The following is a 14,999-nucleotide window of genomic DNA, read 5'->3' as shown; positions in this document are numbered from 1 at the left end:
GATGGCATTTAAGTGAACCCGCGATGCCTCCACCACCTCTCTCCCAACTGCGTAGAACCTAGAGAGATACTGCTTGGTAGCAATGATGTGAAAAAAAGTGGCAAGGAGGAACAGACAGGAATCCTCATCTTCACGAAACTATTTTAATTGACTGCTTTTAGACCAGCGTTGTTATGCCGAGGGATGGACATACACGCGAAGTGACCAGCTTCCCACAATACAGCTCTCAATCAGGATGAAACTCCAGATTCGTTGGAATGGCGGAGAAGAATCAGTAGCATTGCTGTCAGAAATCTTCTCGGTTATACACAAATAGGATGACTGGCGCGGTTGTTTTGTGAAGGCGATTCTTTCAGTACTGACTACGTCGAATTGGCCGACGGAGGAGATTGACCAAGAGGAGCGCAGGGGATGGAGTTCCTAAGGTGAGAATGGCTATGTAGCACTTTGTTCAAATTTTCATTTTAATTTTACGTACACTGAAAGACAAGGTCATTTTGCTTCCGTTGGGCAGCATGGCCTCCGATCCATACCAGTAGTCCTTCTGTCCTTCTCTACAGCGATAGTACATATTATACTCTAGCACTATTCCTTCAGAGTGGTCTCGGAGGGATGCCGTAGTTAATTCTGTAAATACCTTAGCCAGGTTTCAAAGCAAGCCTTAAAAACATTTGTCCTCATCTTTTTTTAAGACAACAGAATAAGTAGAAAATTTTCAGTAAAAATTTTACGCATCAATGCGCGCATTGATGTGGACTTATTGCATCGATGAGACCTTAAAGAGACTCGAGTCTTTCTTGAAGGCGAAAGAGGGTATAAGCCCAGGGCATAATATGTGTTTCCGACGTAGAGAAAGGCTGGGAGCCACCGACGTGGCGGAAGTTCACCAATGGTGCCTTAAGTGTAGACACACACAATGGAGGCAAATGTCATTCGGATACACTATATTAGATCATTAGGTGTCACATTCTTGAGCCAGTCTCTCTCAAATACTTTAATTTTCATTCCTCTGCTTTTTCTGCTCTTGTGAGAAGTCATCACTAGTATTTTAAGCCATTTTTAATCAGCATTTTTAAATACGCTATTTAGAGCTAATATTTTTTGTAAAGATAAGTCAGCTTATTTCTGCTAAGCATGCGATAATGGTTGGAGGGAAAATGATTGGCACTCATAAATATGAGTCAGGAAATCTTTGCTTTTGATAGCAGACCAGCAAAGATTTATAGATAGTTAAACATGAAGATCGCTACAATTATTCTATGCACTGTCTTCCGCAGTGCACATATTAGTTGGCGCTATTCAAATAACATGCAAATATCAATGGTGGAGGCCACGCCACCCGGCAGAAATACAATATCCGAACTTTAAGTGTCTTGGAAACCAAAACGAATAGTCAAACTAATAATCAAAGTATTATCCAGCCCCCTTCTCCTTTTGAACAGTATCCACGACGCTCGTCTTGGTCATGCATCCCTATCGACCATCACAACGTAGTCAATGCTGCACGAAAATCACCCCATTATCAACCGCGCCAATCATCAAATTCGAATGTAACCTAGAAGATATTTGACTGTAACATCACGGATTCCTCTTGGTAATTCCATTAGATCCTGTGTTTCAACTTGTTTAAGAATTAAATGGGGGGAAAGGGAAATGTGCTGACCATCTTAGTTGTGCATCGTTTGCCGTAAGAACACTGGCCTAAAAGATAAGTTATTTAGTAAAGGACGGGGCTCAAAATAACTTCGTGTGGATGCGGTTTTGGGCCTCTTTCACCTTGCCACTTTGTTCTCATTTAAGTGTGCTGAGAGACATTTGTGTCTGGGTTCTATCCAGCTAGTAGAAATTTGAAGGAGGTATCATGCGCTTACTTCTTGACATATTCATGCGGGTACAGTAGATAGCTCCCTAAAGAACTTTTCCCGATAATTCATGGCTGCAGCTAGAGTTGAGAATAGCAGTCCTGTGGAACACGAACCTGAAGTAGTTGTTAAAGTAGACGTCATTTTAGCGCTTTTGTTAGGGGTCGTCACAGATGTTCCCATCCACTGCTGATGCCTTTCTTTCACCATATTTAAAGCCTAGCATTCGGGAACGGAAATCAAGGCGGGTGTTCTTTGGAATCGGGTTCGCTTTTGGCGCCTACAAATGCAGCACCATGAGTCTTTCCCCAAGGTCGAAGGAAGTCGAAATACCAGAACAGAAAATGCATTGCTGACATGCAGAACGGCTGAGGAGCTACTAACATGGCCGGGAAGCCATGCTGCTTAGAAGAAGCACAAAGGCAGAGTCTTACGTGCGCGCAAAATCAGAGTTGGGAAGTAATCAAAGCACTATATTCATACATCTGAAATATTGAATCTTCCTCTTTTTGACTTCATCCATTTGTGTTAAACGCTGAATTAATAATGCGAAATATTTTGCTAACCAATTTTTCAATTAAAAAGCGGTGATTTGGTAGATATCCACTCTCTCAAAGGACTTTGATTAAAATTGCGACATTTAAACGCAGTATCTAACAAATTTATTTGGTCTCATTACGTTAGATTTTTTTCTGGCGTTAGCCATCATAGACCTTTCAATGTATTTTGGCTTGCCAAAGCACTAAACTCGACATCCAGTAATCGTGATCTACTGGAATGTGGTTTCAACCACCATAGCAAAAGCAAGTAGCCTATTTAGCTGAATTTTCAGTGAGTAGAACAGCAACGGGTGTGGAAAAGTCTACCTGGTGAATTGACTGACTTTTGAAATTGTCATAGCACTGATTGGGTGATAGGTAGAATGACACGATTACTCACACTTCAGGCGCGATAGGTGGTTGATCATGCTAGAAAACTGTAAGAAAACGTAGATGAAAATTAAGTAGAGGCATCATTAATGACAGGTTTATACAATCTTGGCTCCACTGGTGATCGAAATACTCATGTCAACGTGAGTGGGACAAGCAAATTTACCACCGATGCCCAGGTGTCATGGAAGACTAGTGTTGTAGGTGGCATGGGCGGAGCTGCCTGTCATCATCATTGTTGGGGTTAAATTGTCAAAGTTTCGAAGGGCGTACGTAAACCCAATTGCAGTCAAAGTAGGCCTTCATCTTGTAGTGAGGTAGACAGAAATGAAGATGGTATGATGAATTTGCACTTTGGAGACAACAATCCTTACTTCACTATTCGTTGTGTCAAGCAAACATTTAAACCCTGTCCTCTCCGTTTTAACATAATGTTGGAGTATTTTATGAAGCTGCACGGCAACGAATTTTAAGCACATTTTTGCGATCTAGAGAGAGTTACCAAAAGTAGACACCATCGAGATTACGATGCGAATCCTGCCAGCATTATTTTCATTGAAAATTTTATACTTTAAGACAACGGAAGCAACACATAAGTCCAATTTGTAACTGTCCACTCTTTGACTTATTTATTGACATTCAGACGGAGAGGATGTGAAGATAGAGGTACTGAAAACTTATCCATTTGCCATCTCCCCTTCTCTCCCTCCCGCCTTCCTCCCTCTGTGGAAGAGGAGTGAGGTGGAAGGATGCCAGATGGTACTCCAGGCTCGGCATGTGTTTGAGCTCCTCCACCTCCTACGATAGCTCCAGTGCCACTTTGTCCACCGTGGCGCTTATCAACATGCTGATGGGCGTGACAGGTGGCCCATTACAGAGTGTGAGATCGTGTGTATTAATTTATTAAGTAAATCTGTATCACGGTCTCCTCCAAATCTGCCTTTTAAAGCTTGAAAATCATAAAATTCTATCATTATCTTTATTTGATCACGAATGAGAGCAGGACTTAACACGCATGCTATTAGCGTTGCATATACGTGACACCCATAGTTTCTACCTAATCCCGGCCTTACAAACATACTATGCGTGTTTTTATCACTTTAGAGTAGTTTTGAGTGCTTCAGATCATGCTGTAAATTGACTTATTACTGTGAAAGCAAGTAGGTAAGTGTAGGGTGCTTTTGATCTAAGGTCCCTTACAATTCTGCAGTTTTTGGGCAGCAGCTAAATCGGCCATTAGGGTAGTGGAAGCTTTTGTGTCATGACAGAATATCAAAATATCGGGACTGAGTTAGCACATTTTTTTCCCATACACCCCGGTAGTAAAAATTTTAACCAGCGTATGCTCAGAAGCAAACGTTAAATGGAGAAATGTTGAAGGCAAGGAAGATGAGGCTCATCATCATAAAACCATGGTGGCTGTTGAGGTTGAACTTCATTTCCCATGCTTGTGATCTCTAACAAGATGGAACGCATTGACACTAGCCCCCTTTTATTGATGTTTGAAAGTACGGGTGCTAGGTAGGGTAGAGTCATGTCATTGGTACCAGACCTAAAAGCAACCAAATCATGGGTAGGCTGTTATGACAGCCGTGACCGTAGAAGTTTAATGAATGCATTGGATGATAGATAAGGAGTTTATCAGTCTCAGCATAAATTTTCAAAGCGGATTTGCACCAAAGTGTGGAATGTCCAAAGACTTTTTCGGCGTGTAATGCGGATGTGAATGTGGACGACATGTGAATGGTAAGTGGAAAGTTGCCTTTTTAAGAATACACATCCTGTCGTATAAGTAACTTTTCCTGATAACACAATTCAGACATTCGAGCCAGAAAGAGGCCCCGGAGACCAGGAGCGTAGGTGGCAGGGGAAGAGCTCCATGTCTTCACCATGGAGATCGTATCGAAGGAAACTGAAGGGGCACAAGAGACCGAATATCCAACTAAAAGCTATCTCTTGGGTATGTTATCCTCATGATACAATATTAAACACCGGCCTTTATTAAATGACTCTACCTTGGGATCAGTGCTCTTACGTTTACCGATGGACGTACGAGATGGCTAGCAAATAGGACGAAACTCCAGATCCAGTGGAATCGCCAAGAGGGAGCAGTGACGTTACGGTCAAATACCTCCGTTGCACGCAAATTCGATTACTGACATGGATGTCTTGTGGGTGTTTTCCTTACTGCACCAACTGCTTTGTGGTGGCCGAGGTGGGAGGTTGACCAAGGAGAGCGCCGAGGAGGATGTTAAAAAGAGAGGGAGCTAGTTGATGCTTTGGTTGCTTGTTTACCTCTGTTATTTTATAACTCCTCTGGGCGGCATTGGTCTCCGCGTCATGCCAGCAGCCTCCTAGCCCTTCTGCACGTCGACAGTGCATTTATGCCCTAGCGTTGTGGCTTCTTCCATCTTCAAAGAGGACTCGGGGCGATGATTTAATACAAAGATGGTAGAATTAATTTCCATTCACTTTGCCTTACAGTTGAATTAAGTAGCATCTACCTTTTCCTTCAAAAAATGAGAATATAATAATAAATCTTAGGGACAGAATGAGTGGAGATTTGCAGATTATGAATGTATTCATAGAACAGAAAAAGTGAAGTAGTTGTTAGTAGCTAAAATTTGGTATCAAGCAACGGGCTCCGATCAGCACTGCCATCAGCGTCTGTGGACTGGCACGGCAGCCATCGTGCCATCACGATAAATGCTGCTGTTGCAAATCTAAACACACAAGTAAACTAATCAAACACACGGAACGAGAAGATCAAGAAAGTCTTGGATGCAATTATTAAAATCCTTTGCAAAACATCATGGGACTTTTTGGTGGCACCCGATAGAACGGGAGCAATGGCGCCTATCCCGGGCTATTCCAGTCCAATCCAGACACCGCTAATTAGGGTGACACGCATGTCAATTTGTGTGATGATGATTGATGTGCATTGTGGCTGAAGGCGTGAAAATCGCCGGTGCCAATCCGTACAGAAGATTTCAAGCACGACACGGTTATATGATGGGTCGCTTAGTCGAAGAAAGGCATTTCGATGAAGTTAATGTCCCAAAGACGGTCGTAAACCTGCCACTTAAGATTGTGGCGACTGTAGCTTTCACCCTCTACCCCCAACGCGTTAGTCATTCCTGCCAATGCATGACCTTGGACATCTGATAGACACCACCTGCCGCGTCATGTCGATTTTTATATCCCTTGGTGCCGTCATCAGTAGTGCATATTACAGTTGATGTACTCATACGTCTATGAAAGAAACGACAAGGATTGGATACAAGGAAGGTTCTATTTATTTGAGACAGAGCACAAGCTCATACTCATATTGCAACATCCCGGCTGGGAGGAACTTCCACATTCATCTTTCCCTCTGGACTTAGCTACAGGTCCTTTCAGCTCCTTGAGAACCGTAAAAGAGCATTCTAGAGAACAGCGTTTCAGTAATGAGGAAAAGTGGAGCAGGCTTCTAATTATTCCCATACGGAAGTTCTCCAAGTATAAAGGTGACAAATTTTTTACGCCTGGAAGCTAGCCCAAAAGTCCTGCTTTGGTTTGAACGTTGTTTCTAGCATTCAGAAATAAATTAGCAAAGTTTACTAAATATCTCTCCACTGGACACGCATGTCATATGGAGGCAGGCAAAAAAGGCACTCTAGATGGTCTGGCGATTACAAAGTGTGACACTGCCTCTCAGGTTGGTCAGCTAATCTGATTCTTGCTGGTTCGCATGATTGACAGATGTCACAGTTGCTGTAGCAGAAGTAGCAACTGTGTTGTGGTGATGGTGGTAGCTGTCGGTAGTGCGCACCCACGCGCGTGGTAACTGATATCGCGCCACGTCCGCACGATGTTAATGGACCGCTGGTGTGAATTGAGATGCGGAGCGGAGATTACCCCGCGAACTATTCCCACTGGCGACATCTTAAATATCCTATCTCTTGCTCTCTCCCACTATACATTACCTGTGTGCCTGTGTGTGCGTGTGATGCATGTCAGCGGAATGCATTAACACAGAAGCGCGACCAGATTGCGCTTACGATAGACCTGTCCCTCTCTTTGTGCGCCTCTCTCTCCTACCCCATCCTTCCTCGCTCCGCCTCCCTTTCACGAAAATACAAGATGGCTCATTAATGAGAGGACGGCATTATGGTTGCTGTTGCTAGTGTTGTTAATATTATCAGCACTAACAGTAACGAGATAATAGTCGGCACTCATTGGCCATTAATACTCCTGCTATCTCCTCCCCTCCTACATGCTCTCGCTCTTTGATGCTGCCTCTCTTACCTTTTCTAGGCTATTCAACTATTCTTCACCCTGTCCCAGTTGTAAACACAGGCATTGAGAATAAATGGATAGGTCAATGAATAGAAATTGACAATCAGTCGCCTCTGCTGTGCAAAATGAAATTGAGAAGTTAATATCATGAATTTGGATGGTGGTGCAGTATAATGGTGTTTGATCGTATTTCCAGTCTCCCATGGCTGCGAATAGGAGCCACCGTTAGCGTGCATGTCATCAGTGTCAAGTATACGTAACACCAAGACTTTTCCAAGCTACACACTTTCTTGTTCGAGTTTGGATAACTTAAACTGTCCGAAATCTTGTCTCGCAGAGTTCTCATACTCGGGAGTTACTCGCAGTTCCGTCAATTGTGGTAGCAGTGCAAATGTTGCTGGTATATAAAAGTGATAAAACGCAGGTCAGAAGTTCGTGAGAAACTTTAAATAGACTTTAAAGGGTGTAACGAGGTGAAGTATTAGGGAAAGCCAAACCATAACTGTATGTTCATGGCTCGTGTGAGGCTTCATTTCCTAATGGGATGAATCACTGCTAATAATGTGGTTAACAGCCACAAAATCAACTAAATACAAACAAAACAAACCGCAACTTTTGGCAGCAAGCACCCCCAATTTTTGTAAAAAGCGCATTTCAAATCACTAGGTTCGAATTTTTATCAGGGTGTGAAGTAAAGCTGACCGGTTTAACTAAACTTCTAAACAAGAGGTTTGTACTTACCAGAACTTTATATTTACTCTTTGGTTCTTACTTTCTTTTCCTTAAATATCCTCATAAAAAAATTAACATAGACTTTCCTCAAAACGCCACATTTGGTGTAAAAATGAATCTATTGCAACTCCACTCCATTTGTTAACACTTTTAAAGTCTAACAAATGGGCTGATTGAGTAAACATTCAGCGTATTATCCTAAGCCTTTTTGAAAATTAGGTACTAAAATGAAATGAGGTGTTTAGGTCTCAGCATATTGTGGAGAACTGATCAAGAAATTTCCTTGAAAAGATTGATGCAAGCTTGGGTGGCCACTTTGCATTTGAATCTGTTAAGGTATCATAAATTCTACATTATGAAAAAAACTAAAGAATATTTCTCAAGGAATTAGCTTCTTTTTAAGCAACACTTTCTACTGTTTTTTTTTTCAAATCATGCTTATTTTTTGGATTCCTTTTCCTCTTTAAGCATAGTTTTCTATTTCCTGTTTTAAAAGGTGGTCCTAATTTGGATAATCAAATCTTTGTTTCTCTCATCTTAATGTACCTCTGGAGATAATTTCAGATCGCATTGTGGAAGTAAGAACCACTTTCGAGCTGCTGAAGTTATTTAAACTGTTGCTCTTTGTTTCAAAAATCTTTATCCAAAGGAACAAAAGGTGGGATTCCAATTGCCAATTTTGTATTTAACGAAGTATCTGATTTACTTTGATTTTATAGCAATGATTAGTAGAAGTGGTACTTATTGACAAGCATCTTACAAACAATGGAAAATCATCTTGTTAAAACATTAGGAAAATATTGCATGGGCTCATTCAATGTAGGACTTCCCCCTGGCAGATCAAAATGAGTCAAAGCCTATCAATGAAATATAATTTTTAGTGATTTTTTAATGTGGTTCTAGTAGGACAGACTTCTACCGCAAATAAGTAATTATGATTTTATAAATAGGAAACAATTTTGAAAAACGGATCAGGATTTGAAATTACTAAACCATATAGCTAAAGTTTGCAATGGAATAACACAAATCTTTATCAGCAAATCAAACAGTTTCCCTACTAATTTTTGATCAGAATTTAGGTTTCTTTGCAGTGATTTATTTGTTGCATGAATGGCTAGGTTTATTATCAATCTAGTTAATCATTGGGTGACTACTAAACTGTTCATGAATTTCCATTAACTGTCTCCTGATCAACTTCAAAAGGAATTAATTTTCATTAACAGGGGAAAGCCTCTTTCTTATTTTCGAGGTCACAGGGAAAGCGTGGTGTAGTAATACAAGTAAAAACTTGTCTCTACAAGGCAACCAATTGACAGCCTGGCTGAAAGCCATCAGTGTATGCGGATCGCAGCTAATATTCGTTTTACAGTAGTTAAGGCTTATTTCATCCAACTCAGAATGTGGAATTCTTCAAAGTAAGTTATCCCTAGCCAGAGCATGGAATGTCAAAAGGTGTAAGGTTCAGAACTAATTACTTTTTACTGGGTAATTTAACCAACAAAAGATTAATCATCACCTATTTATTTAATTGATTATTTATTTCTAAAAAGCAGTACTGTTGCATGTTTGTGAAAGACTAGGCGCGTCAGTGCATTAATTTAAGAAAAAGTTTACCAGAATGCTAGTAGGACTACCCACACCTACAAATACACATTTGAAGAAAGTGTGTTCCGTCCGCAACTTCAAATACTTCCTCTGTTTTGAAGGTCATAAATGCAACATGGCAACTGATACATGATTTGAATAAAATTTATAGACTAGTAAAAAAAGAACCTAACACTCTTTTTACCATTAACAAAGAATGTTTTCAAAAAATTCAGAAATCACTAATTACGAATTATTATCTCGAAAATTGACTTTTTCCAGGTATTCGAGTTAGCGACTCCCGCGAGCCCTCATATTACCGTCTTGATTAAGCCGTAAGAGGTCACATTTCTACCAGTAGAGTAAGTACTTAATGTGCGCTGCTCCGACTATTTTTTTAACTCTGCTTTTGGTCTCGCAGGCCCTAAGGCTCTGCTTTTGTACTTCCGCTTAAAGCACTTTGCTGAGTTACATCTACCTTGAGTACTGAGCTAGAAGTGTAACCATGGAGTATGCTGGACGAAGTTACACCTACCAGTTATTTCGTTCTGTACACTAAAGCATCGGAAGTGGTCACTACGGGAAGCAGGCTGGCTATGTGTTTGTGCATATCCGCCTACCTACCTGCATCGGATTAATTGCGCTGGTGATAAGCGTCCACGGTGGGTGAGTGGAGGGGTGGCGGTAAGGGAGGAGGGGGGAGGCGGCAGACTTCATTGGAAGGGCTCTCTTCAAATGTCGCCGCGATTAGAGGCTGGATAAACTATGTGAACTGGCGCCAAACCATTTCGACTCAAAATCCCCTTGATACTACTGCTGCATCAACTCATTTATTCGTTTCATTATCTACTCATAAATGAATACCAACAGTTGGCAGCATATAGGTGTGCTCGACCACCTCTCTCGCCCGGAACCCTTTGACTAACCATGGCCTAAGTAGAGGTTGGAAGATCTCTAGAAATAGTGGATACCTTAGGGCCAAGGTTTCAAACAGAAATCATCCTTTACTTTGAGATATTATTTTAAAAACTTATTAACAAAAGTATTAAACTATTAATATTTTTATAGACTACGAAAATAATGCCCTCAAGCCGCTGATAAGCTGAGCGCCATTGCTGGATTGGAAAAGGGGGGAATTGGAGGGAGGATAATTTCATTTCGAATGCCGCCGCTCTGTGATCGGAGTTGGGATAAGCGACGGTCACTGGCGCCATAGGGTAGGCTCCAACACCCCCTGCCTCTCTTCCCCCGTTATCCACTCACTCCAGCGACCGCCTCCAGCGTCAACGTTTTATCTGCCCGTCGAGACTCGATCTTTGCACGCGTGCATCCGCGCGTGTGCGCAGTGCGTGCGCACGCAGTGCAGCAGCCAATAGGGTACGAGTGTGGAGTTGGCTGCTGCGGCGTTATCATCGCAATGGCGCCATTCGACTACTGAAGAAGGGAATTTCGTCGCCACCTTTCCTTCTGTTCACCGAAGTGAGGTAGAGAGATGGGGGCGAGAGCGAGGTAGTCATCAAGGGGACTGGGCGAATGCCAGATCAAATTAAGCCTGACACACACCGTGGATGAATCCCTCTCTCTCCTTTTTGATACGCGCGTACAGGAGGGCTCCCGAAGGCTCCACCGCGGGTGATTTTATCGCGACTAGCTTGGAGTCTACACTGGTATGAATAAATGACTCAAAAGTTGAGAAGGATTTACGTGGTTCGAAGAGATTATTCACTTCTCAATAGGCAGCGATTGTCCTGATTTTCAGCTTGGTTATCGTGAAGCCAAGGGGCTGAGGACATAATTAAACCAACAAAGTGCAGAATGTACAGCCTAAATATGCCCCAATGTGCCATGAAGACAAATGACAAAACTTGACTTCTTACACTTTGAAAGAAAAATATTCACATAGAAGTCGCTAATCTGATTCCGCTCCACTTTTACCTAGCATGAAAACCTGTGTTGGATACATACAGAACTATCTGTCTTGCTGAACTGCAGCTGAACTGAAGTGATTCGAATATAGTCGTAATAATGGTTGAATTTTTGCAGAGGAGTACGGAAAATGACACGGATTTGTCGGGAATTAAGTGGTTGGTAGCTTACTGTACATAACATACGGAGACATCGTAATCATAGCATGTATTTTTTACTGATTTAGTCCTTAAAATCGGGCAAATAAGCTCATTACTTCTGCACAAAGAGGGTGATGATGCTTTTGAGATAGCTTCCGATACTTAGGTGATGCTCCATTCTTTCCACGTTCTTCAGAATGTCTTCACTGTATAAATCCACAGCTTGCCCTCATTTGACCACCAGCGGAAGTTAGTGAGTCTGATGAACTATGCCCAGACGTAATAGCCCAGTACTGAATTACCAGTGCTTATAATCTCAGATAGTCAAGTCCATCGTGGGTTGACGCACTCGCTATTGAAGCTTCGGGGGAAGACCAGCTGCCTCGTTCCAAGCACTTTACTACTCTAATCAAGCAGCAAAACTTACACAACCAAAGTGACAAATTGATCTGCTACTTAAAATTAAAAAACGTATTTATTCTTAATCACTAACACACAGCATCCATTATGCTATTTCGAACTTTGGTAAACTGAAAAAGAAAGCGTGTCACATATATGCGACGTTAGTGATGAACGCATAAGTGAATTGCAAAGGTGAAAATGTTGTTTTAGAATACAGTCAGGTCAACTCCCATTTCTCCTAACAACCATAATCTCCCACGCACATCGATAATAAAATCAGTGTGCAGGAGTTTGCTAGCCCGTTTGAGTACCTGACGTCCAGCTTAGTCATCTTCCCGGTACGTCTAATTAAGGGAAGCATCTGTTACAATTTAGATGACTTCCAGATACTGTAATTACATTCTGATGTTATCCATTTTTATTTTATAACGAGAGGGAGCGTGTGAGAGAGAGAGAGAAAGTGATGGGATACATGGAATGCTGCGCCTCGAGTGTGGTCCACCCAGAGATAGATTTTGAAATGAAACACTCGAGGCGGTATCATCCTCTTCCCTCAAGTTATCCATGAAAACAACTATCGTACCAGCTTTAAGGAACTATTTAATAAACTTATGTTTAGAATTAATAAAAAAAATTCTTACGTTAATAATTACAGTTGAAGTTAGTCAAGTCTTCGGATTTTCAATGTGAAGACCTTTAAAATGTGGTGCCAAAACCCGAAGACTTCACCACGTAATAAACTTACATAGTGAAGAGAACAGTGGAAGGGCATATATGAAAGGGACAGCAGTCTGAATTTAACCAGCACGCTTACTATTAGCGTCACACATATGTCACCCTAGTCCGGAGTCACACATGTGTGACAAGTGCTCTCGCATCGTGGTAATTGGTTACACTAAATCACATATCGGAAGCAGACTGACAGAGTTTGAGGCACAAAAAAATAGGTGTAGGTTGTTCCTGACCTGAGTTTTTGTGGACTGTGATTCAAAAATGAAAAAAAAGAACTCATGGACTGTGACAATGAAGCATCCCCCAAGACGTGCCTAAAGGGTCTAATGCAAGAGAATTGAATGTGTTCAAGCCATTTCTGGGCCTACAGTAAAGGTAGCCTCTATAGCTTTAAATAGGTTCAACCCGAGCATTGTAATTTTTATTCAGCGACTTTGAATGAGATAGACAAATGTTCTCTAGGCGGCAAAGGAGGTCAAGTTTCGTAGTTGAGACAAGTTTTTAGGCAAGATACTGCGAAATCCTAGATGCTAGTAACTTTGCTGCACTATAAACACGACCTGCACTTTGAGAATTGCGGTATTTAAACAACCCTACAGACTTGAGACGGAAATAGCTGCTGCAAAGCAAATCTGTAAACCAAAGTGGAGTATCTGGTGAACCATAGTAGCCTAGGATAGAATATGTATTTCCGAGAAGCTGGAGAGGGAATTCTGCAACTAACTACTACATTAGCATTCCTTTATTCCCGACTTTCTCACCACTTTGATGCACCCTCATCAAATGATAATAACAATACCCTAGCACTGCAAGAGTGGATAGTTTATTAATTTGTCGAAATTGCAAAATCCCGCACAACGCCACCCACTTTTTCCTACTAACTAGGTCAGAACCAGAGAGGACGGAAATGCGTGTGCGTGTGTGTGGGTGGACGAGATGGTAAGATTGTGCACCAAGACAATGGGAAACAATGCCCGGGCAGAGAGGAGAGAGGGAGGGAAACGCGAGAGATCTAAAGTGTGCGATAAAGCCTTGCCATTGTTAGGGTTGCCATGGTTGAGCTGTAGTATGAAACAGGGCAATGGTGTTGTTGCTCCTTTTTGTAGGTTTTGCCTTGTCAAAGAGAAGGCATCTAATTCCACTTCTACCTCCATCTGGGACTGGTCCATCACGGCAAGGCGTGGTCATTCTCGAATGACTTATTTCTTCTCCTAACTTTTTCCAAACACCTAATTATTTAATGCAAGCTAAGAAAATCCCAAAAATAACAATCCGGAATAACGCACGATCTTACCTGAAAACTTCTAAAAGAGTCAAAAAACCTAAGCTGATATTTTTGACGATTCCTGAACTCACAAAATGAATTTATTGTATATCCACACTGAAAGAATTAGTGGCCATTAAGGTTAAAACCAATAAGGAGACGATAATACTGATTAAATTAAAAAGTTTTGGACCTTAATTCATTATGATACTTTTTGGAAGATGTCTCATGATAACTCGCTATTACACGCGACGCCCGTTCCTTGAAGGAATCAGCTAATTGGTAACCAAATGTGGGCTTTCATTCAACATTAAAAACGAGATTCAGGTGAAAGCAAACAAATTCTTCTTGGCTATGTACCTACCACTAAGTACTGTTGCTGGGCTTACTCTCGGTCATGCGTTTTTCAACTGTATGCGGTTTCATGTGGTCCATTTGAGCGGCTTCACACCTGTCAGAAGAACAAGCAAACGAAAAAGAAGACATCTGGGTAGTGGCTAATCGTTTCTAACCGTAGTAACTAAGCCATAACGACAGGAGACGGGTGAGGTGAAAAATTTGATGAGGAAAGGAGAGAGAGAGTTCGCTAGAGAAAGATGTCAAGGGCAAAAGAGGAGGAATGGAAAATTTTCCGGTTAAATGCGCAGATTGATATGATCCTGCTTTTCTGCTTACGGACAAGAGAAGAAGAGAGATCCAGGGTGGCCGAGGCAGAAGAAGAGGTGGAGGAGAAAGGGAGAGAGTTGCGCTGCTGATCCCAGCTGATCGACAAGTCTGTCAAAAGACAGGATAGGGGGGAAAACGAGGCGAGTGGAGAGTTGGATGGCTGGTGGGTGGATGGATGGTTGGGTGGGTTAAACGCAAAAAAAAAACGGCAGAACGCAAGATACAGGCTGAATGATAAGGAAGAACACACATACAGAGAGACAGAGTGAGAGACTGAGAGAGGGGCCACGATGAGTGGGGGCGGTGGGGGGTAAGAGATGGACAGGCTGTGATAGGGACCACGACAACGTCTAGTATGTTCGCAATAAAGACCTCTGAGCAAGAAAGAGAAATAGACGGGGAGAGAGAGACAGAACGGACTGACAGCATCGCTTATCGTGTTTCCTTATCTCCCTTCCTCCTCTACTTTCCTTGTGTTTGTGCT

General features: G+C 41.9%; 1 protein-coding gene across 1 annotated transcript; it reads right to left on the bottom strand. All coding sequences in view use genetic code 11, as the record gives it.

Moving 5' to 3' along the window:
• Positions 1-171: 171 nt before the first annotated feature.
• On the bottom strand, positions 172-571 carry EGR_07884 (hypothetical protein; the record flags this gene model as incomplete). The annotated part of the gene is made up of 2 exons (XM_024497133.1): positions 172-420; positions 479-571. 2 exons carry the CDS (start codon positions 569-571, stop codon positions 172-174), a joined length of 342 nt encoding a protein of 113 aa, XP_024348470.1.
• Positions 572-14,999: the final 14,428 nt, after the last annotated feature.

This window comes from Echinococcus granulosus, assembly GCF_000524195.1.
Source record: "Echinococcus granulosus chromosome Unknown EG_S00089, whole genome shotgun sequence".
In the NCBI taxonomy this organism is placed as follows: domain Eukaryota; kingdom Metazoa; phylum Platyhelminthes; class Cestoda; order Cyclophyllidea; family Taeniidae; genus Echinococcus; species Echinococcus granulosus.
This window is presented reverse-complemented; position numbering and strand designations above follow the sequence as displayed.